The sequence below is a fragment of the Lepidochelys kempii genome, chromosome 1 (assembly GCF_965140265.1).
Source record: "Lepidochelys kempii isolate rLepKem1 chromosome 1, rLepKem1.hap2, whole genome shotgun sequence".
Classification (NCBI taxonomy): Eukaryota; Metazoa; Chordata; order Testudines; family Cheloniidae; genus Lepidochelys; species Lepidochelys kempii.
In genome coordinates, this window is record NC_133256.1 from 256,907,642 (window position 1) to 256,932,081 (window position 24,440).

General features: G+C 52.8%; 1 protein-coding gene across 1 annotated transcript; it reads left to right on the top strand.

Annotated features, from left to right (window-relative positions):
- Positions 1–264: 264 nt before the first annotated feature.
- GALR3 (galanin receptor 3) lies at positions 265–10,661 on the top strand. The gene is given in 4 exon segments (XM_073325862.1): positions 265–384; positions 4,570–4,939; positions 6,056–6,862; positions 6,864–10,661. Coding segments are annotated over 3 exon segments (1,227 nt in total). The 5' UTR covers positions 265–384; positions 4,570–4,589; the 3' UTR covers positions 6,934–10,661.
- Positions 10,662–24,440: the final 13,779 nt, after the last annotated feature.

The window sequence follows — 24,440 nt, forward strand, 5'->3', positions numbered from 1 at the left end:
GCCTGGGGGCGCTGAGGCTCTGTACCCCAGCGGGCGGGGGGCAGGGCCCGGCGGCAGATCGGCTGGGCCGGGCCACCCTTTACTTCCCATGGGGGCTGGGCCGGGCCAGGCCAGCGGGTCGCTGCGGGCTCTGGGGGAAGTTTCTGCCCGTGTGAGCCACCAGCCTGCTGTGCCGCGGGGGAGTGAACGCCGGCGCCGGCCTCCCGGAGCGGGGAGCAGCGCGGCCGGCGGGCGGCGCCGGGAAGGAGGGAGCCGAGGGGCGGGGGGGCCGCGCCACGTGCGGGAGGCGCAGCTCAGGCAAACTCCGGGTCCCCGCTGGCCCGTGCGGAGGGAGCGGGATCGCAGCGCCCCGGCCCCGCGGGGCTCCCCCGGCGCGAGGCGCAGGTGAGTGGGCGGGGCCGGGCCGGGCCGGGCCGGGCTGGCGGAGGCGGCGCGCGCTCGCTCTTCCCTTGCTCCGAGTCCTGCCCCGTCCGCGGGGCCCGGGGGGAGCGAGCGCCCCGCTGCCAGCGCCCGCGACTCGACGGGGAGAGCGACAGAGCCCGCCCGCTGCTGCCGTGCGGCTCCGGGCTGGGGGGGCAGGGGTCCGTGTGGGGCAGAGGGGATGCTGGGGGAGGGGGAGAGCTGGGGGGGCAGGGGTCCGTGTGGGGCAGAGGGGATGCTGGGGGAGGGGGAGAGCTGGGGGGGCAGGGGTCCGTGTGGGGCAGAGGGGATGCTGGGGGAGGGGGAGAGCTGGGGGGGCAGGGGTCCGTGTGGGGCAGAGGGGATGCTGGGGGAGGGGGAGAGCTGGGGGGACAGGAGTCTGTGTGGGGCAGAGGGGATGCTGGGGGAGGGGGAGAGCTGGGGGGACAGGGGTCCGTGTGGGGCAGGGGGGATGCTGGGGGAGGGGGAGAGCTGGGGGGACAGGGGTCCGTGTGGGGCAGGGGGGATGTTGGGGGAGGGGGAGAGCTGGGGGGACAGGGGTCCGTGTGGGGCAGAGGGGATGTTGGGGGAGGGGGAGAGCTGGGGGGACAGGGGTCCGTGTGGGGCAGAGGGGATGTTGGGGGAGGGGGAGAGCTGGGGGGACAGGGGTCTGTGTGGGGCAGAGGGGATGCTGGGGGAGGGGGAGAGCTGGGGGGACAGGGGTCTGTGTGGGGCAGGGGGGATGCTGGGGGAGGGGGAGAGCTGGGGGGACAGGGGTCTGTGTGGGGCAGGGGGGATGCTGGGGGAGGGGGAGAGCTGGGGGGACAGGAGTCTGTGTGGGGCAGGGGGGATGCTGGGGGAGGGGGAGAGCTGGCGGGACAGGAGTCTGTGTGGGGCAGAGGGGATGCTGGGGGAGGGGGAGAGCTGGGGGGACAGGAGTCTGTGTGGGGCAGAGGGGATGCTGGGGGAGGGGGAGAGCTGGGGGGACAGGGGTCCGTGTGGGGCAGGGGGGATGCTGGGGGAGGGGGAGAGCTGGGGGGACAGGGGCCTGTGTGGGGCAGAGGGGATGCTGGGGGAGGGGGAGAGCTGGGGGGACAGGGGTCCGTGTGGGGCAGGGGAGATGCTGGGGGGGAGCTATGGAAACAGGTCTCTCTGTGAGCAGGGGTGCTGGAACAATTTGTAGGGGGGGGGGGTTGCTGAGAGCCATTGAACCAAACTGTAAACCCTGGATAGGATGGAAACTGCTTTACAGCAGGGGTGCGGCAGCCCCCATAGTTCCAGCACCTATGGCTGTGTGAGGCAGAGCAGGCTCTGGAGTGAGAGCTATGGGGACGGGTCTCTCTATGTTGAGCACAGGGGACCCGGGGTGGGCCGGGAATCTGTGAGGACAGGTCTCTCCTTATGGGGCAGAGAGGATGCTGGGGGGAAGATCTACAGGGACAGGTCTCTCTGTGTGGGGCAGAGGGGATTCTGGGAGGGAAAGCTGTGGAGACAGGTTTCTGCATGTGGGGCAGAGGGGATTCTGAGAGCTGTGGGGACTGGTCTCTCTGTTTGGGGCAGAGGGGATTCCGGGGAGGAAGACCTCTGGGGAGATGCTCACTCCATGTGGGGCAGAGGGGACTCTGGGGTCGAGGGCAGGGATCTATGGGCATAGGGGATAGAGGGGATTCTGAAAAGCTATGGGGACAGATCTCTCTGTGTGGGAGAGAGAAGATGCTGGGGTGGGGGAGGTGTATGGGGACAAGTCTCTCCATGTGGTGCAAAGTTTACTCAGGGACGAGAGCTCTGGGGACAAGCCTCCCCCCTGTGTGGAGCAGAGGGGATTCTGGGGGGTGAGAGGTGTGGGGGGAAGAGAGGACGCTGGGCGGGAGAGCTGTGGGAACAGGTCTCCCCCAGTGTGGGCCAGAGGTACAGAGTCAGCCCCTCGAGAGCCAGGAGCGCAGAGACAACCTACTGGAGTGATAGAGAGGGTTTTACAAATGAGAGGGAAAGCCCTGGTCCTGGCTGGAGTAACACAGAAGAAACTCTGGGGACTCGTGGCACCCATAAAAAGTTGATCAGATGTTGCTTGGTAACAGTGTCGTTCCCTCATAATTACTGATCAACCAATGACAATTTATTCTGCTGCTGTAATAATAATAATAAGAAGAAGAAGATCATCTGATATAGGGTACGATGCTTGTGCCTCATTGGTGACGTGCACTGTCACGCAATGCTCTGCTTGAGGCCATTGTGTGCGTGAAGTCCTGGAATTAACCAGACTACTCCAGTTTCCTGCTCATGTAATTGAACTTAGCTTCTTAATGATTATTACTTTGTCTTACGGTAGTGCCTAGAGGAGCCAGCCGAGACCATTCTGCTAGGTGCTATATAAACACATAGAGAGAGATAGTCCCTGCCTCAGAGAGCTCACAATCTAAATTGACAGGCCAGATGAAGGGTGGGAGGAAGAGAAATGGGTGCAAAGTGGGACAGTGACTTGCTCGAGGTCACAGAGACAGGAGTAGAACCCAGGTCTCCTGATGCCCAGGCCTGGGCTGTGTCCACTGAACAAAACTGCCTCTGCTCATACAAAACTGGTCATTTTTCTAATTCATCCCTGGATCTCTGATTACTTCAAACATGACAAGAGGCAGCCATCCCCTGGTGTGGGACGCCGAGTGATCTCTAGATGCTGGCCCCTCCCCTGTATAGAACAGTGGGGACGCTGGGTTGAAAGAGAGAGCGCTAACCCCTCTTTGGTGTGGGACAGAGCAGAGGGAGCCGGGCTGGAGGGTGCTGGGGTCATGCATGGTGGTTTGTTTTGGTAAGGAAGGGCTGATTGTGTCCCTCCTAACTTAGATGGTAGAACCCCTCAGCCTAGGAGACCTCCCTGCTATCAGAGCTGGTTAGGTGATGCTGTGGGGATAGAAGGTGCAGCGTCCCTTTCCCTGCCCCCAAGGGCTGCCTCCTCCTTTCCTGGGGGCCTCTGCTGAGCCCCTGTCAAAGGAAAGCTGAGATTAAAACTCACTAAAACAAGAAATCCCAAGAGGTTTAACGGCTTTGGGAATGTGATGGAGTAAAGGGGGTCAAGTGGTGCCTGGCAGAGGCTCCCCCCACCACCGGCCGGTGTCACCATTGGTACTTGCACCCTTGCAGTGTTGGCTGGTGCAGGAGGAGGTCTTGGATTCAGCTCAGCTAGGGTCCCTGTGGTGACCTAAAGCCAAGCAAATCCTGACTGGCTGATCCCAGTAGAAGTCCAGCCAATTACGTCACAGTGGATGAAGGGACTTGGCATCTCTTGATGTCATCATTAAATCAGCTTATTGGATGCTGACGTCTAATGGGAGATGGGACCTCAGGGGCCACAAGGGAGCGAAAGGCCTTGTTCTTAGTTTAGCAGGGTGTCAAAGGCTATGACCCTCCGCTGTGCTCTGATGTGACAGCAGGCCAGGGTTCGACTCATAGTGACTAGCAAACATACTGCAGTCTCACCCCAAACGCCACTGCACCTCAGTCACCTCACTGGGGTGTCCCTGTGCATGTGTTTGCTCTGGCCAGAACTGGCCCTTGGTTTTGTGGAGCTCTGTGTGAAGTGACAACTGCCCCACTCAGGTTCAAGCCTCACCTCCCTGTATCCGCAACTCTGCCAGTCTCCTCCTCCCTGCCTGTGACCCCCTCAGGCTGTAGCAAATCCCTCTCAGCTCTGAGTGAGGCTCTGTGGCTCCTGGGGACCCTTCCTCATACGGGCCAGGAGATGGCGCCAAAGTGCAGTTTTCTAAGCGGGGGTAGGAAGAGCTGTTATGAAATTCACCCCCTGCCACTGCCCTTGGGCGCCAGACTCAAAAGGGACCATGGGATGGGGCCCAGTATGATGGGTCTGTGGGAGTGTGAAGTGAGACCCTGGAAGGGCAGGGATCTATGCAGCTGCATGGGCCTAAAGGCACCACCGCTCCTTTACAGTAGCATAGCCAAAATGCACACTAGGGCCTCTCACTGGGAGGCTCATGGGTTCGCCTTGCTGAGACACCCCAGAGGGGTGTTCGCTCCAGCTAGGTGGAGTCAATAGGAGCAGGGCTGACAGTAGCTGCTGTGTTCTCCACTGAGAGGTGTTCTTGTGCTGCTGGTACCCAGCGGACGCTGGAGATGCACAGTGGACCTGCTGTTTTTCTCTCTTCCCTCCCTTGCCAGGCCCACTGTCTGATGGGGAGATGCCAGAGAGCTGGAATGCTTCCTCCAACAGCCTGGAGGTGCGAGCTGCAGGCATCATCGTGCCGGTGGCCTTCTCCCTCATCTTCCTCCTGGGCACAGTGGGGAATGGGCTGGTGCTGGCTGTGCTGCTGCGTAATGGCCAGGTGAAGTACAACACCACCAACCTGTTCATCCTCAACCTGGCCATGGCGGACCTCTGCTTCATCATCTGCTGCGTCCCCTTCCAAGCCACCATCTACACACTGGACGGGTGGCTCTTCGGCCCCTTCGCCTGCAAGGCTGTGCACTTCCTCATCTACCTCACCATGTATGCCAGCAGCTTCACCCTGGCAGCCGTCTCTGTCGACAGGTGAGCAATGTTCCCTCTAATTTCTGACAGGCCGTGTGTGCAAAAAATTTCTTCTGTGCAAATTGTGCTTCTGTGCAAATTTTTGTGCGCGCGGTGTTTTGCCGTGTGCGCGGGGTTTACGATCTGTGTGCGCCCGCACAGCTTAGAGGGTACAGTGCAGGTGAGCCTCCTCCACCCTTCCCCAGTCACGCTTTGGGTCTCTTGCTTCAGTTCAAGAGACTGGATTGGCATGGCGAGGTAAGTGTAGGAGAAAAGCAGACCCCACCCACGTCTGTCAGGAGCGGGCACAACCCACCCAGGACAGGGTCACTCACTGTGTCTGGGGTTTGATCCCCAGTGGCCACTTGTCACTGCTGTCCATTTCTGACCCAGTGGCAGGCCGTTGCACAGGGCCATGCATGTGCTCTTACCCTCAACCACAATCCTAGCAGATCTACCCTGACCCATTCCACAGAGCTCCCTCACCTTCCACCTCCATCCCCTCCCTTGACTCATTCCACAAGTCTCCCTTCTCTGCCAACCCACAGATTTCTCCTCCCAGCTCTCTCCATTCTCCCTTCCCCTCGTAAACCTCTCTCGTTATCCCTCTCCCCCATTTCCCTTTCCTCTCTCCTGCCTTCTCTGTTGCTCCTCACCTCCTGCTCCTCCTCTCTCTCAGCACCCAAAACAAGCTCTCCCACAGTCTGCTTACCCAGCCCTTTCTCTTCCTTGCTGGGGAGAGGTTGGTTTGTTCTTCCAGACAGGAGTGGACTGAGGCTGGATTTCTGCTCTCCAAACCCATCAGTCCCCCAGGCCCAATGCAGCAGGGTGCTAGTGAGGAAACTAGAATCTCTCCCATGGCTGACTGAGGAGGATCAAAGAGTCCATTGAGTGGAGGAGGGATTGGGGGAAGAATGCTTGGGTGGTGGAAGAAAGAAAGAAAGAAAGATCAAATTGACCAGTGGGTTCTGCTTAATCCTCCCTTCCAAGGGATGGAGGAGGGAAGATGAGAGGCCCCACTGGAGACAGCACCTGGGAGGGGGCTGCATGGAACAGCAGGACAGTGACCGTGAAGTTCCTTTGCTGACTCATTTGTTTTGCTGTTTAAACCCCATCTCACCCCATCCCACGCTGCAGGTACCTGGCCATTCGCTACCCGCTGAAATCCCGGGATCTCCGGATCTCCCGGAATGCAGTGGTTGCCATCATAGTGATCTGGACCCTGTCACTGCTCTTCGCAGGGCCCTACCTCAGCTACTACCAGATTGTCCACTACCACGGGGTGCCCATCTGTGTCCCCATCTGGGAGGACCAGCACCGGAAGATCCTGGACATCCTCACCTTTGTGTTTGGGTACCTCCTGCCTGTGGCTGTCGTGAGCTTGGCTTATGCCAGGACCATCAAGTTCCTGTGGACCTCAGTAGACCCTGTCGAGAGAATCTCAGAGTCCCGTAAGGCCAAGTGCAAGGTCACCAAGATGATTGTGGCTGTGGCCATACTCTTCTGCCTCTGCTGGCTGCCCCACCACCTGGTCATCTTATGCTTTTGGTTTGGCTACTTCCCCTTCAACCGAGTCACTTATGCCTGCCGCCTGGCCTCCCACTGCCTGTCATATGCCAACTCCTGCCTCAACCCCATTGTCTATGCCCTCATCTCTAAGCATTTCCGCAAGAAGTTCAAGCTGGTCTTCACTTGCCTCCTCTTCCAGAACAAGAACAGGAAGAAGAAGAGAGCTGGCAATAAAGTCCACGTGACCAATGTGGCCAACAATGCTGTAGGTGCGTATGGAGGGAACACCGAGGTCTCACAGATCCAGGAGGAGAATGCCAGGTGCTGCCAGGGCCTGCTGCGGAAAGATGCTGAAGACACCCATCTCCCTGAGGCATGGACTCATCAGCTACAGGACACCACTGCCTCTGCTCAGAGAGGACTGCTGGCTGAAGAAAGTAACAACTGGCAACCCACTGGCTGTGACCTCACCAGGAAGATCTCAGGGCCTGCTGACCCTCCACTGATAATATAAACCAAGAGGAGAAATGCATAATCCAGTGGGGGAGTCACCCTTCCACCCCTGTGTATGCAAGCAGATTGAATGATGTAGCCATTGGGAAATTGCACTGCAGTGATGGCTAATCTTAACAGTGTCAGCTGTGGCTTTTTTATGATCATTCCACCCTTATCCACTTCCCTGTACCATTCTTGTGGGAGCAGTGGAATCCATCAATGGAAATTCAGAAGGTAGGAGCATGCTAACATAAAAACAAGAGACATGGAGAACTAGACTCAGCATGATCCCTGGGGAAAGGACTGGACTCCCATTGCCCTGGGCACGATATTGAAAATATGTGGCGAGGAGAAGGGGAAGGAGTTTTACCACCATGTGCGATATGACACCACACAATTAACGGTGTGATCCAGTGTAAGGCACTGCCCACATATTGGGGTTCAAAATTTGAACTTCCCTCTTGAGATTAATTAGCCCCTCGATAAGCCCTGTGTGGGTGTCTGTTGCTCACAGTCACCCAGGGGGTATTCCCCCTACACATTTTCAACAGTGCCCACTAATTTTGCATGGCATTTTGGGTACTGGAAAATTGTGACTAACAGAATTAACGTACCCTGTTTGAAACCACATGCTGTGGTGTGGGTATCAGAATGCTGGGGGGCATGGTTGGAAGAATGTGTGTGTGTGGCTATGTGTGAAGAGAGTTAGTCATTTTGTTTGGGCTAGGGATGGGAATAGGATCTCTATGTGTGTCTGTGAAAACGGGGCAGTTCAAAACCTCTGTCACTGGAAAAACTGGGGCAATGTGTCTAACATCCCAAGCAGTGGAATTCTGTTCCCTGACTGGGTGTCTTCTCCTCTCTAGTAATTCCCAGCAGGTTTAGGCCGTTCTCCAATGCGAATCCTCCTCCCCCAGCTACTCCACTCTGTATCACAGAGGGCCTTGTTTGCAATCCTAGCTGAAAACCCCAATTGCAAGGAAGTCAGCAGCTCATATCAATATCTTCTTATACTAATTCTACCACCATCACTGTTATTAAAATGATTTATTATATAGCAAGTAAAAAATGGAAAACCTGGTATTATTACATCTTAGTGTCTCCTCCCATGCATGCTGATAGACTCATAGAAGCTTGAGATGGAAAAGCTCTGTTAGTTTATTAAGTCGGTCTCTTCCCTCCACCCTGGCAAAGCAGGATGATTCCCTACAGAACACTTCCTAGTGTTTTGTCCACTCTAGCTTTATATGTCCTCACTACTGTCCTAATGCTCCTTTGGGTATGTCTACACTACGAAATTAGGTTGAATTTATAGAAGTCGGTTTTGTAGAAAGCGGTTTTATACAGTTGATTGTGTGCGTCCCCACACAAGTGCTCTAAGTGCATGTAGTCGGCGGAGTGTGTCCACAGTACCGAGGCAACCGTCGACTTCCAGAGCATTGCACTGTGGGTAGCTATCCCACAGTTCCCGCAGTCTCTGCCGCCCATTTGAATTCTGGGTAGAAATCCCAGTGCCTTATGGGGCTAAAACATTGTCGCGGGTGGTTCTGGGTACATATCGTCAGGCCCCCGTTCCCTCCCTCCCTCCGTGAAAGCAAGGGCAGACAATTGTTTTGCGCCTTTTTTCTTGAGTTACCTGTGCAGACGCCATACCACGGCAAGCATGGAGCCCGCTCAGGTAACCGTCACCGTATGTCTCCTGGGTGCTGGCAGACGTGGTACTGCATTGCTACACAGCAGCAGCAACCCATTGCCTTGTGGCAGCAGACAGTGCAGTATGATTGGTAGCTGTCGTCGACGTAGTCCTGGGTGCTCTTTTAATCGGGTGCCTGGGCAAACATGGGAGTGACTCAGCCAGGTCATTTCCCTTGTTTCGTCTCGTGGCGATTCAGTCCTACCGGCAGTGCGCTGCCTTTTAACCTCCAGCCAGCAAAAGATGATGGCTAGTCGTCATACTGCTCCATCTTCGGCCGAGCACCCAGGAGATAATGACGGCTAGCGATCGTACTTCACAGTCTGCTGCCAGCAAGATGTATAAAGATAGATGAAGTGGCTCAAAACAAGAAATAGACCAGATTTGTTTTGTATTCATTTTCTCCTCCCTCCCTCTGTGAAATCAACGGCCTGCTAAACCCAGTTTTGAGTTCTATCCTTGAGGGGGCCATTCAGTTTCTTGCAAAGCCACCCCCTTTGTTGATTTTAATTCCCTGTAAGTCAACCCTGTAAGCTGTGTCATCAGTCGCTCCTCCCTCCGTCGGGGCAACGGCAGACAATCGTTCCGCGCCTTTTTTCTGTGCAGACGCCATACCACAGCAAGCATGGACCCCGCTCAGATCACTTTGGCAATTAGGAGCACATTAAACACCACGCGCATTATCCAGCAATATATGCAGCACCAGAACCTGGCACAGTGATACCGGGCGAGTAGGCGACGTCAGCGCGGTGACGTGAGTAATGAGGACATCGACACAGACTTCTCTCAAAGCAGGGGCCCTGGCAATATGGGCATCATGGTGCTAATGGGGCAGGTTCATGCAGTGGAACGCTGATTCTGGGCTCGGGAAACAAGCACAGACTGGTGGGACCGCATAGTGTTGCAGGTCTGGGACGATTCCCAGTGGTTGCGAAACTTTTGCATGCGTAAGGACACTTTCATGGAACTTTGTGACTTGCTTTCCCCTGCCCTGAGGCGCAAGAATACCAAGATGAGAGCAGCCCTCACAGTTGAGAAGCGAGTGGCGATAGCCCTGTGGAAGCTTGCAACGCCAGACAACTACCAGTCAGTTGGGAATCAATTTGGAGTGGGCAAATCTACTGTGGGGGCTGCTGTGAAGCAAGTAGCCAATGCAATCAAAGATCTGCTGATATCAAGGGTAGTGACCCTGGGAAATGTGCAGGTCATAGTGGATGGCTTTGCTGCAATGGGATTCCCTAACTGTGGTGGGGCCATAGACGGAACCCATATCCCTATCTTGGCACCGGAGCACCAAGCCGCCGAGTACATAAACCGCAAGGGGTACTTTTCGATAGTGCTGCAAGCTCTGGTGGATCACAAGTGACGTTTCACCAGCATCAACGTGAGATGGCCGGGAAAGGTACATGACGCTCGCATCTTCAGGAACTCTGGTCTGTTTCAAAAGCTGAAAGAAGGGACTTTATTCCCAGACCAGAAAATAACCGTTGGGGATGTTGAAATGCCTAGATGTATCCTTGGGGACCCAGCCTACCCCTTAATGCCATGGCTCATGAAGCCGTACACAGGCAGCCTGGACAGTGGTCAGGAGCTGTTCAACTACAGGCTGAGCAAGTGCAGAATGGTGGTAGAATGTGCATTTGGACGTTTAAAGGCGCGCTGGCGCAGTTTACTGACTCGCTTAGACCTCAGCGAAACCAATATTCCCACTGTTATTACTGCTTGCTGTGTGCTCCACAATATCTGTGAGAGTAAGGGGGAGACGTTTATGGCGGGGTGGGAGGCTGAGGCAAATCGTCTAGCTGCTGGTTACGCGCAGCCAGACACCAGGGCGGTTAGAAGAGCACAGGAGGGCGCGGTACGCATCAGAGAAGCTTTGAAAACCAGTTTCATGACTGGCCAAGCTACAGTGTGAAAGTTCTGTTTGTTTCTCCTTGATGAAACCCGCCGCCCCTTGGTTCACTCTACTTCCCTGTAAGCTAACCACTCTCTCCTCCTCCCTTTGATCACCGCTTGCAGAGGCAATAAAGTCATTGTTGCTTCACATTCATGCATTCTTTATTAATTCATCACACAAATAGGGGGATAACTACCAAGGTAGCCCAGGAGGGGTAGTGGAGGAGAGAAGTGTACCAGGAGGGGTTGTGGAGGAGGGAAGGACAAGGCCACACAGCACTTTAAAAGTTTAAAACTTTAAAACTTATTAAATGCCAGCTTTCTGTTGCTTGGGCAATCCTCTGGGGTGGAGTGGCCGGGTGGCCAGAGGCCCCCCCACCGCGTTCTTGGGCGTCTGGGTGAGGAGGCTATGGAACTTGGGGAGGAGGGTGGTTGGTTACACAGGGGCTGTAGCGGCGGTCTGTGCTCCTGCTGCCTTTCCTGCAGCTCAACCATACGCTGGAGCATGTTGGTTTGATCCTCCAGCAGCCTCAGCATTGAATCCTGCCTCCTCTCATCACGCTGCCGCCACCTTTCAGCTTCAGCCTCTCTTCAGCCCGCCACTTAATCTCTTCAGCCCACCACCTCTCCTCCCGGTCATATTGTGCTTTCCTGCACTCTGACATTGTCTGCCTCCACGCATTCGTCTGTGCTCTGTCAGAGTGGGAGGACAGCATGAGCTTAGAGAACATTTCATCACAAGTGTGTTTTTTTTGCCTTCTAATGTTCACTAGCCTCTGGGAAGGAGAAGATCCTGTGATCCTTGAAACACATGCAGCTGGTGGAGAGAAAAAAAAAAGAGGCAGTGGTATTTAAAAAGACACATTTTCTAGAACAATGGCTACACTCTTTCATGGTAAACCTTGCTGTTAACATTACATACACAGCACATGTGCTTTCATTCCAAGGTCGCGTTTTGCCTCCCCCCACCACGTGGCTAGCCCCTCACCCCCCACCCCATAGCTAACAGCGGGGAACATTTCTGTTCAGCCACAGGCAAACAGCCCAGCAGGAACGGGCACCTCTGAATGACCCCTTAAGAAAAGCACCCTATTTCAACCAGGTGACCATGAATGATATCACTCTCCTGAGGATAACACAGAGAGATACAGAACGGATGTTGTTTGAATGCCAGCAAACATACACTGCAATGTTTTGTTCTACAGTGATTCCCGAGTACGTGCTACTGGCCTGGTATGGTAAAGTGTCCTACCATGGTGGGTGGAATAAGGCTGCCTTCCACAGAAACCTTTTGCAAAGGCTTTGGGAGTACATCCAGGAGAGCTGCAAATGTCAGGGCAAATTAATAATTAAACATGCTTGCTTTTAAACCATGTATAGTATTTTAAAAGGTACACTCACCAGAGGTCCCTTCTCCACCTGGCGGGTCTGGGAGGCAGCCTTGGGTGGGTTCGGGGGGGACTGCCTCCAGGTCCAGGGTGAGAGAAAGTTCCTGGCTGTCGGGAAAACCGGTTTCTCCGCTTGCTTGCTGTGAGCTATCTACAACTTCATCATCATCATCTTCCTCGTCCCCAAAATCTGCTTCTGTGTTGCCTCCATCTCCATTGAAGGAGTCAAACAACACGGCTGGGGTAGTGGTGGCTGAACCCCCTAAAATGGCATGCAGCTCATCATAGAGGCGGCATGTTTGGGGCTCTGACCCAGAGCGGCCGTTTGCCTCTCTGGTTTTCTGGTAGGCTTGCCTCAGCTCCTTAAGTTTCACACAGCATTGCTTCGGGTCCCTGTTATGGCCTCTGTCCTTCGTGCCCTGGGAGATTTTGACAAATGTTTTGGCATTTCAAAAACTGGAACAGAGTTCTGAGTTTTAGCACGGATTCCTCTCCCCATACAGCGATCAGATCCCGTACCTCCCATTCGGTCCATGCTGGAGCTCTTTTGCAATTCTGGGACTCCATCATGGTCACCTCTGCTGATGAGCTCTGGCCAGTGTGGCAAGCTGCAGTTGACCATGCAAACAGGAAATTTAAATTCAAAAGTTTGCAGGCCTTTTCCTGTCTACCTGGCCAGTGCATCTGAGTTGAGAGTGCTGTCCAGTGCGGTCACAATAGAACACTCTGGGATAGCTCCCGGAGGCCAATACCGTCTAATTGCGTCCAGAGTACCCCAAATTTGACCCGGCAAGGCCGATTTAAGTGGTAATCCCCTTGTTGGGGGTGGAGTAAGGAAATCAATTTTAAGAGCCCTTTAAATCGAAAAAAAGGGCTTCATCGTGTGGAGAGGTACAGGTTTACATCGATTTAACGCTGCTAAATTCAACCTAAACTCCTAGTGTAGACCAGGGCTCAGTCTTCATGGAAATCTCGAATGGCTGCAAGGCAGGTATGGGAACAGGATTGGTTAGTGGAGTGGAATCATGGGGAAGATCTGGCTTAAGAAATGGGCCCCTCTGTTTGATAACCACTGGTACTGTATCCAAAGTTAAAGAGCTGTTCCTTTGGATGAGCCCCCTGGCCTCAGTGCAGTCATATTGGAACCCTCCCTTGTTCCTGCAGCTGTTCCCCTGCATTCCCACCTGGCCCTGCAGTCCCACTGGAATGTTTCATTGTTAAGGCAGCTGGACCACTCAGATTTATACAACACCGCCTAGCCCCTGACAAGAGAGTGGCTGACATCCCCCAGTGCTGACCCAATGGGGGAGAACACAGTGGGGTGGTACGTAACCTGCAGGGTTTGGGGCAAAGGGGATTATTGCTTATGAGGAACTGCTGGGATTTCTCTCCCGTGTGAGATTAATAAACCTTGGTGAATTTCTTTGCCTAGTCTGTGTTCTTCTTTACTCTCCGTGCTCCAGCCACACTCACTTAACACAGTGGGGATTATTTCCCTATTTGGGACTGGGGAAAGGAGCAATCAGGGATTCTGTGAGCTCCCTGACCTGCTTTCTGATGAAACTTGATTACTAACTACTAAAAAATTGACCCAACACATACTGCATAATTATATGTAGGGGACAGGTCCGAAAATTTCAGGAAGGAGCTGAAAGCATCATTGGAATTCAATAGAGAGTCATGGGAAAGATAGAGTCATAGATTCCAAGGCCAGAGGGGACCATTGTAATCATCTAGTTGATCTCCTCTATCATGCAGTCCACAGAACTTCCCCAGAATAATTCCTCTAGAGCAGATCTTTTAGAAAAAACAGCCACTTAAAAATTGTCACTGATGGAGAATCCTCCATGAGGTAAATTGTGCCAATGATTAATTACTCTCCCCATTAAAAAATTATACCTTATTTCCAGTCTGAATTTGGCTAGCTTCAACTTCCAGCCATTGGATCATGTTACACCTTTCTCTGCTTGACTGAAGAGCCCATTATCAAATATTTATTCCCCAGGTAGATATATAGAGACTGACATCAAATCACCCCTTAACCTTCTCTTTGTTAAGCTAAATAGATTGAGCTCCTTGAGTCTATCACTATAAGGCATGTTTTCTAATCCTTTCATTATTCTTGTGGCTCTTTTCTGAACCCTCTCCAATGATCAACATCCTTCTTGAATTGTGGGCACCAGAACTGGATGCAGTATTCCAGCAGCAGTCACATATGTGTCAAATACAGAGATAAAATAACCTCTCTACTCTAACTCAAAAATCCACTGTTTACACATCCCAGGTTTGCATTAGCCCTCTTGGCCATAGCGTCACATGGGGAGCTCATGTTCAGCTGTTTATCCAGCAAAATCCCCAACTCTTTTTCAGTCACTTCTTCCCAGGCTAGAGCCCCCCATCTTGTAAGTGTGGCCTGCATTCTTTGTTCCTAGTTGTATACATTTAGCCATATTAAAATACTTCTTGTTTGCTTGTGCCCAGATGCAAGAGGAGAAAAGGAGAGGTGAGGGAAGGTGAAATAAATCATTTGATGCAGTTCCTACGCAAATCAACAAAGAGACTAGAAGATGGGGGAGTTTGCTTTAATTCACACTAACAAGCGACGGGATGCACTGAGAGAGGAAGCAGAGCCGGCTAGGGAGTGGAGGAGAAAATCAGAGTTAGGAGAAACCCTGCACACAGAAAGCTGTACATCTGACAGGAGTCTTAGTCCCACCCACACCCCTTCACATGGGGTCATGCTCTTGCAAAGGCCTTTTGAATGGCTAAGGCCCCAGGAGCACCCTGCCCTAAGCCAGCTTTCTGTGATGTTTCAGGCCCCAGATCAGCAGAACTGGCATTTTTGATCAGCACAGCAGAGATCTCTGAGGCCAGAAAATTTCCCAGAGTGAGAGAGCCTTTGATCAAAGGCCTGCGAGTGAGATCAGTGAACACTCTCAGCTAACAGCAGGGGTCTTTTCCCACAGAGAGCACCTGTCCCTGGGGCACAGCAGGAGAGCACAGCGAAGGAATTCTAACAGAGGTTACACACAATACTCACTCCACAATATTGAGTGATTTCTACAGTGCCTGCTCTCTGAGGCTCCCAAAGCACCCTGCTGGCTTTACAGAGTACTGATCTGTAGCGAACGCTTTGTAACTCAGAAATGCAGCCATTTCTGGGGTGAAGGCTGTTCCAGAGTATACAGGAACATTACACAACAGAGCAGGAAGAGGGGAATCCCATACTCAATTGAAAATGAAACGTTATGGACAGAATGTAATGAGCAGAATTGAAATTAGGCTAGAGAACACTGGGGCTAACGCTCTGGTAGGCCAGAGGGACATGGGGGCATGCTGGGAAGTGGGCCACCTGTATAGAAGCACTCTTTCTCCAGTCCAGTGAGGGGAAATGGTTGTGACTTTCTCCTGCTCCTAGGCAGGGGCAACTGGCGGGTTTCTTTAGCCAGAAAAAGAAGGTCTGGGCAGGGAGGCTTAGGATCTGTTGGCCTAGCAAGGAGTCTAGCAGGTAGCGGCTGAAAAAGCCAGGGAAAGAGCTGGGTAGCTCAAGAAGAAGGGGGAGAGAGTGGTGGTGTTTTAAACTTGTTTAGGAATCCCCGAGATAGCAAGGGCTACAGGGTACACATGCTAGGGGAGCAGCCCTGCCCTCAAAACTGGGAAAGGGGCAAGACTTGCTGGGCATCTCTATGAAAACAGACAGATAGACAGACACACACACGGAAAGCGTCTGACTCTCAGAGTGCGAGGCCCTGGGAGACCCTGAGGGAGCTTTTGAAGAAACAGTGGACTGGGTCCAGGAAGAAACCATAAAAAAAGCCACCCAGCCAACGAACCCTAAGGAGGGGATTGCGCTTTCCCTGGAGAGGCAAGGCCTGAGGAGGGAAATTAAGGGCCCGTGGGGAAGCAGTGATGGTAGCGTTGTGGTAGGAGGAGTTGGGAGAGTCTTTGGCTAGGCTTGACACCTTCCCAGGGCTAGTGCCTTTGAGCTTCCCTCTGACTGCAATTAAAAACCTGCGGCTGACCTGGTCCAGCCGGGGGATGGGGGGCTGTTTAATTGTAGCATAGATGTCCGGGCTTGGCCTGCAGCCTGGGTTCTAGGCCCCTGTGAGGTGGGAGGGTTCCAGAGCTCACACTGCCGTCTGAGCTGGAATGTCTACACTGCAATTAAACAGCAGCATAATTTGAGTCAGCTGGCACGGGCCAGGCGCAGGTGCCTAATTGCAGGGCTCAGTACTGTAGCCAGGCACGGTTTGTCAGGCTCTCACAGGAGCATTTTGAGCCAGGGAAAAGACTAAGTGAAGGTTTTGGCTTTAGGTTGGACCTCTATTTTTTTGGACCTAGGTTGGATCTATTTTTGTTTGGCCTTTCATTTGTCCACATGGGGGTATGTACATTTTGGCTTAGCTGGAGGGCTAAACTAACCAACAACAGGGAAACGGCCGCAACAGTTGCAGTCTCACAGCAAAAGGGCTGCAAAGCATCAGGCTGCAGGGATTTAACAGAGAGCTGGCCCTGCACCCCCAGCTCCACTCCACACTGCTGTCTTCCCCAAAAACGCTTTATAGAGCTCATTTAAAAGCAAGGATCCCGTGGCTACTTTAGAGGGAAACACAGCCCTCAAGAGAAAAAATGAAAACTCAGTGCTCTGTGCAGTGTGTGAAATCCCTTTGACTTCAATGGAGCTGCACCAGGGCTGAATTTGTCCCAGGCAGAGAGCACTAAGAAGTAAAGGATATTGTAGAAAGAAGGGGAAAGTGAGTTTGTATAAGAGCAAAGGTGCAGAACTCTAACAAATCATCAATTTAAAATCTGGGTTTGGTTCCAGCTCTCCCACGCATTTCCTGAGTGACTTTGAGCAGGGCACGTCATTCCCCCATGTGCCTCCGTTCCCCGTGTGTGTGTGTGTGGGGGGTGATAATACTTCCTTTCTCCCACTCTCTGTCTTGTCTGTTTAGGCCCCAATCCTGTGACCAGCAAAGCAGGTGCTCAATTTCACGGAGATCAATGTGATTACTCATGCGTGTAAAGATCAGCACATATTTTTCAGGATTGGGACTCTTTGGGACTCATGGATGTAGATAGAGCCTTGTACAATGGGGCCCTGATCTCAGTTGGGGCCTCCGGGCATTATTATAATAAAAATTAAAACAAAAACCCAACTGGCCCGGTTGTCCACTCAGAGATTCATGTGCACCTGCATCAAGGGGAAGCTGTGTGCACAGAGATGTGATCAGGCCCCATAATTGTTTTTCAAACTCTTCCAACTTGTCCTGCAACCCCCCTATGACATACCCCTTTGTCTGATCCAGAACAGACTCGGTATGCTCCCTGACAAGCTTCTCCTATATTCTGTAGCCAGACCCCTGGATTCTGTGGCAATCCAGCACAGCAGATTCTGCTGCAGGTTCAGATACATGTTTGCATTAAAGTTAATCTGAAAATGGTTATTGCACTCAGCATGATAGTCTCCCTCTTGTTTAATTAGCTATTGAACTTAATTAGTTTTACACTGCCCTAAAATGTTTAATTTTTTAGCAGGCTGCAGATTTTTTGCACTGGCAATGCATAAATGAATTCTAGATGTTCTCAGGTTGGAAGCAGGAGGTTTTGGCAGCTTGGCAGGGGGCAGTTAGGAGGACTGTAGGCTCCCTGGAAGGCATGGGGAGCAGTTGGATACTGTGGGATAAAGATATCAGCTAGATGTTTCTGCTAAAATGATCTATTGATTGTTATTGTTCCAGGCTGTACGCAGCACGCACTACCCTGCTTTACACTCAGTGCATATTTGGCTGGTTTTCTTTCCTCCCATAAGGCCTGGAGACTGAATCTATTTGAAACAAAGGCTTAAATTCCGGAGCAAGCGGTGGATTCTGCAGTGAATTCCACAGCTGCAGAATTGCAGAGTATAGACTGTCTTGTCTCATTTGGTCAACGTGACTCCAGAGCACAGGTAAACAAACAGGCTGGTCCTGGTGTCATGCAAAGCAGTGTGGGATGGCAGATGGCAGACTGCCAATCTAGTGGGAAGGGGCAGCGTGTTCACATGAGTATTAGTCCACACAAACTCAATACGTGATGAGCTTAATATGCTGTCAAAGTAATTATGGAATAGGTGTTACCTGGCCAGTTAGTATACTCTGAAGCATGGCATGATGCATCATGGGGATGGAGGTCATTTGACTACATACTAATTCAAATTAACGCAGTTGAAACCCTCTATGTAGACAACACCTAAACAAAACACTAATGGGTTAGTTAGTTAACTCTGATAAGCACCTTTCAGAGGAAAAAAGCATTAGCATCAAGCACGCTGGACTGGATCCTGCAGAAGCAGACGTCGGGGGAACAGAGCACTGGACTGGCACTCAGGAGACCGCTTCTATTCCAAGCCCTGCACTGATCCGCTTAAGCTTTCTGTGCCTCGAATTCCCCGCCTATAAAAGGGAAACACTGATACCTCCCCACCTGCATAAAGCCCTTTAAGATCTTTTGAAGAGAAGCAATTTGCAAATGCTGAATATTATTAGTAGCAATTGTGGCTGGGAGTGAGCAGGAGCCAGACAGACACAGAGATGAACAACGTTAGAACGAGACGAGCGAGAAAAGCAAATGAGGGAAATTGGTTAATGATGCATGGGCACCACCGGTTTGGGGATCATTCCACCTCACCTCATCATTGTAGGTCCGTGTGAACAAGCAAAGGGGGCAATTGGAAAGAGATTCCCTGGGGAAGCTGGAGTGAGCAGCTCCCCAGGCAGATTGCCATCTACAAGGATCTGTAAGAGAATCATCAGCGGCTGGCCAAAAAGGAACCAGGGTGGGTCTGGGATAAGCTCTCACAGTCTGGGTGTCACAGAGGGGTGTAACTCTTGTGTTGTCCCAGCAAATCACTGCCACTGTGCTAGATGCAGGATCTAAGGGGATGGGCAGTAGGAGTGGCTCACTGGGGGGTAGCTATGCTGAGGTTTGTGTTGCTTTGAGTTACCAACATCAAGCCACATCCTAGATGGGGTGTGTTTAGATGCTAGCTCTGGTGAGGATGGGCTGCAGGCTGAGCCAGTTCACAGTAGTCATGGAAATCCAGGGCTGGCTCTTCCCAGAGGTTGCAGCCAGCTTCCCTTATAGGGGCACAGAGATCCGGCTCCATCTCTGCAACAGTAAATGAGAATAGCTTCAGAGTGTGCTGCAATATTAACCTCTTGGGTGCCTCTCTGGGATGGGGTAAGGGTTGTTATCTCCATTGCACAGATAGGGACTAAGGCACAAAGCCCTTATCCAAGCCCACTGAAAGAAGGAAGGGCAGCAATGGGACTAAAACATGGGTCCTCGTGGTTACTAACACTGTGGTCAGTCCATTGAACCACATGACTTACCCCTTGAGGAGGGCACAAAAATAGCTTGGACCTTTCCTACTGGGCTTCACTCTGAATAAGCATCCATTTTTTCTAAGCTACAACAGACACAACCGTGATGCTAGATCATGACGCTGGGGTAGAAAAGACCACATGAGCACTGATGGTCCTGATCTCCAATCCTCTGTCCTCTCCCACTAGAGCTGTGACTGGGACTTCCTTATGATAAAGTGCCTGGCTTGCTCCTCCCAAATCCCAGACCCACTCAGCTGGGTAGTGTTAAAGACACCCTACCACCACCACCGTCCTCTTCCTGGACAAACAGCTTAGCATGCAGAGAAGAGCTCAACAGCTAGTAGAGGGCCGGGAACCCTTTCCTGCTGCCTCTCCAATCCCAGCTGAGCTGAGGGACCAGAGGTGGTCTATGGTTCCCCCTTATCAAGGTGAAACTGCCCATTAAATTCAGGAAAGTGGGGGGAAGTTATCTTTGGTGATTGAAATATGCTGTGGTACTTTCCAGGAGAAAGAAGGAGAGTTCGTGGCCTGCCTGCCATTCCAGCTATTCACAAGTAAGTTAATGAAGGGGCTCTGAAGAGCATATAGTCAGTCCAGTAGTTACCCGGGAGAGAAGGACTGGCCTAGTCTCTATTAACAACTAACAGAACTGGCAGGACAAAGCTAAAAAGGAAACTATGCAGTCCATCCCTCATCTCTGACCTGTGCATTGTTGTCCTGACTGCATGTTTGCTCATGCTTTTTCCTGCCTGATCTTAAAACTCCCAAATGATGAGGTGTTCATAACCCCTTTCGGGCTCTTCCACAGCCTAGTAGAACTGTCTTAGAAAGCTCTCCCCCTCATTTCCAGCCAACCAAACAAATGGCTGTGTTTGGGATTATTTTTTCACTTGGATGTTTTGTCGTGCACTTTTCTCCTGACTTTATGCCTCTGTTTCTGATCTCTGGAGGTCTCTTGGTATTATTCCTCTGTCCTCACTAAAGTCTGCAGCTCTTCTGAGTTGAGTAACCTCTGTAAATGTCATTAACACGCTGCTTATACCCTCCCTCTGCTCACTAACAGAGATGGGATGCAGTCTCAAACTCCATCCAGTTTGTGATTTATTCCCATTATCCTTTGTTCAGGGCTCCTTAAACAGTCATCAGTGCATGTAGTCACGGTGATCTCCAAAGTAACGTGAATGAATTCTGAGTAAGGACCTGATGGCCATGTGGGGGATCAAGTTATAATGTCCCAACTATATTATAGCATAATAATACCTAGCTCTAATACGTAGAGCCCTTCAAAACCATTTTTTGGATCGGCTGTGGATCCAAACTTTGTATCCGCTCAGGGCTCTACTTATACAGCACCTAGATCTCACAGCATTTTATAAAGGTGTTCAGAATCATCATCCCCGTTTTACAAATGGGGAAACTGAGGCACAGAGGCAATGTGACTTTCCCAACATGACCCAGCAGGTCAGTGGCAGAGCTGGGAATAGAACTCAGGTCTCCTGAGTCCCAGCCCAGTGGCTTGTTCATTCTTGCTTGTGTGTACAAGGCCAGCCTGTGTTTTAACCATGTTTCTGATCTGTGATACAAACCTGCAAAGATTACTGTAAAGTGACTGTATTCTTGTTTGGCTGGATCTCTGTTTTCAACTTGGAGTGCAGGGGTGGGTTTTCTAGCAGTCCTTTGCAGCCTCACGGAAAGACAAGTGAAATGCACTGGCAGAGCTGTTTGTGTTAGGAGACCCCCAGGTTTGGATTACAAAGCAGTGCTGCAGGTCAACAGGGAAAGCTGTGGGGGACAAGGAGAAACCAGGACTGGAGTGGCAGGGGGTGCTGAAGATTGGAAGGCTCCACCCACCCCTGGTCCTGTCCTCTAGCTCTGGCCAGCTGTACTCTGCCCTAACAGCTCCTTGCTTTCATGAACACTTGATTAAGAAAAGCAGGGAAGTTGGATGTTACATCCCTGTAGAAAGCAACAGGTGCCCCAAATCTGGGGGATACAAAATGGTTGTGCATCTGCAACTAGTTTCTGAGCAGCATGGAAAATTCATACACTCCTAGGAACAGCAATAATAAAAGATCAGCTTGGTGAAACAAGAAAACACTGGAGCTGGACAGGGGAGACCATGTCACTGAGACACAGCAGGGTTTCACTTGAGTAGAGTGAGACTGATTGCCACAAAACCAACTTTCCAATATATTTGGTGCAGTCTCTCTGCAAAGCCCAGCCTCTGCTACAAACAGGTGTAATGTTCTTATATCTCTGCTCCCATCTGTTCATTGTAATTAAAAATCAGCTTGCTCTTTCCCTTTGGTCATTCCCCTTGGAAAGCTGACTTGACTGGGTGACTTTGGCATCAGGTACAGAGGGGAGCTCTGTATTTTCCACTGTCTGCAGCCGATGAAGTGAGCTGTAGTCCACGAAAGTTTATGCTCACATCAATGTGTTAGTCTCTAAGGTGCCACAAGTCCTCCTGCTCTTTTTTTTAAGAGGGGAGCTAGAATAGGTTTTGCAGGCAAGATCAGAAGCTGGGTGGGGAGGGCATGTCAGGGTTGTGTTGCTGAGGAATCCAGACTGGGCTGGCTCTGAGAGGGGGTGGAGGTGGTTACAGGTGGGTTAACACAGGAAGTGGGGATGGGACACTTGGCCGGGGAATTATGCAGCTGCTGACTTGTTTGGGTGGGGAGGAGGGTTAGGCCGCTGTGAGGGGTGGATACAGTTCACATAGATTTGGCTGCAGTGCATTTAAGGGGAGGGCGATGTAGTCAGCTGGCATGTTCCAAGAATTAAAGGGGCAGTCGCTGGTTTTGCAGAGTTTGAACAAGCCCTGAAAATTCAGCCAATATCATTTGATGGTCTGGAGTCTGTGTGGGCAGGCAGAGAGAGAAACTCTCCCCCCACCCACCCCCAATCTTCCTGTTGGTGAAAGGTGCCGGAGTCCCCTGTGTGTTCCCAGAAGGGGTCGTGCACAGGTGGCAACTTCACAAGCTCTCTCACACCCTGCAAGAAGGTGCCTCTGCCCAGCTCAGGGAGTGGGAGGCACTATCTGTAGGGGAAGAGGGGAGTTAAACCTCCATGACCCACTTCTTCCTTGCCACCTTTGCTGGTACTGCCATCAAGCGGGGAGAAGGGTGTTAGCACCACAGTAACAAAGTTTGTATTAGATGAGCACGTCATGTAGGAAGTAGACTGGGACCTCTCTCACCCCACAACTGGTAGAGCTGCCAACTTTCTAATTGCAGAAAACCAAACGCCCTTGCTGCATCCCCTGCCCTGCTCCTTCTCCAAGGCCCCGCCCCTGCTCACTCCATCCCCCCTCCCTCCATCGCTTGCTCTCCCCCACACTCGCTCATTTTCACTGTGCTGGGGCAGGGCTTGGGGTTGAGGTACCGGAGGGGGTGTGGGCCCTGGGGTGGAGCTGGGGAAGAGGAGTTTTGGGGTGCAGGAGGGGGCTCTGGGCTGGGGCTGTGGGTTGGGGTGCAGTAGGGGGTGAGGGCTCCAGCTGGGGGTGCAGGCTCTAGGGTGGGGCAAGGGATAAGAGGTTTGGGGTGTGGGAGGGAGCTGTGGGGTGGGGCTAATGGGTTTGGAGTTTGGGAGGGGGCTCTTGGCAGGTGTTTGGAGTGCAGGAGGGGGCTTCAGGCTGGGGTAGGGGGTTGGGGTACAGGAGGAGATAGGGGCTCTGGCTGGGGGTACAGGCTTTGGGGTGGGGCTGGGAATGAGGGATTTGGAGTGCGGGAAAGGGTTCAGGGCTGGTGGTTGGAGTGTGGGGGGGGGCGTGAGGGCTCCGGCTGGGGGTGCAGGCTCTGGGGTGGGGTCAGGGATAAGGGTTTTGGAGTGCGGGAAGGGGCTGGGGGATGCGGCTCCAGGCAGGGGGTTGGGGTGAGGGATCCAGCTGGGGATCCGGGCTCTGGTGTGGGACCGGGGATGAAGGGTGTGGGCTCCAGGAGGGGGTTCCAAGCTGGGGCAGGGGGGTGGGATGCAGGAGGGAGTTTGGGTGTGGGAGGGGGCTCAGGGTTGGGGTAAGGGGTTGGTGTGCAGGAGGAGTTTGGGGTGTGGGCTCCAGGCAGCGCTTACCTCAGATGGCTCCTGGAAGCAGCCAGCATGTCCCCCTTATAGGTTGAAAGGCCAGGGAACTCTGTGCGCTGCCCTCGCCCACAGGCACCACCTCCGCAGCTCCCATTGGCTGCAGTGGAGCTGGCGCTTGGGGCAGGGGCAGGACGTGGAGCCCCCATTGCCACCCCTGCACCTTGGAGCCGGATGTGCCGGACGCTTTTGGGAGCCACGCAGAGCCAGGGCAGGCAGAGAGCCTGCCTTAGCCCGGCTGCACCACGGACCAGACTTTTAGGTGCCCGGTCAATGGTGCTGTCTGGAGCTACCAGGGTCCCTTTTTGACTGAGTGTTCGGTCTAAAACCAGACACCTAGCTGGTGGAAGTACAGGCTAGTGATCACGGCAGGCAACTGGGAGGTGGTTTCCTAGGTTTTATTCCCAGCTCTACCATCTTATTATCTGTATGATGGTAACACCTAGAGCAGTGGTTCTCACCCAGGAGTACGTGTACCCTGGGGGTAATTAGAGGTCTTCCAGGGGGTACATCAGCTCATCTAGATAGTTGCCTACTTTTACAACAGGCTACATAAAAAGCACTAGCAAAGTCAGTACAAACTACAATTTCATACAGACAATGACTTGTTTATACTTCTCTATCTGCTATACACTGAAATGTAAGCAGGGCCGTCCCTAGCGGGGTGCATGGCCTGGGACATAGGTGCCGAGTTTCTATCTGCTGAGGGGCGGTTTCTCCCCACCAGCTCTGCTCAGGCCCTGCCCTCACTCCACCCCTTCCTCAAGGCCCCACCCCACCTCTTCCCACCCCCACCCAGTTCTGCCCCCCTCCCCCTGAGTGCTCTCTGCCCTCACTCCTCTTCCCTCCCCCCCAGCGCCTCCAGACACCGCGAAACAGCTGATTGGCGGTAGGCGCTGGGAGGGAAGGAGAGGCGCTGATCGGTGGGGCCCGCTGGTGGGCAGGAGGCACTGAGGAGTGGGGGAGGTTGGTAGGGGGGCTCCTCCTCTGCCCCCACACCTGTCTCCTGCCTCACCTCTCCACCTGCCTCCTCACGAAGTGCGGGGCCCCCCAAAGTGTGGGACCCAGGGCAGTTGCTCTGATTTGTCATACCCTAA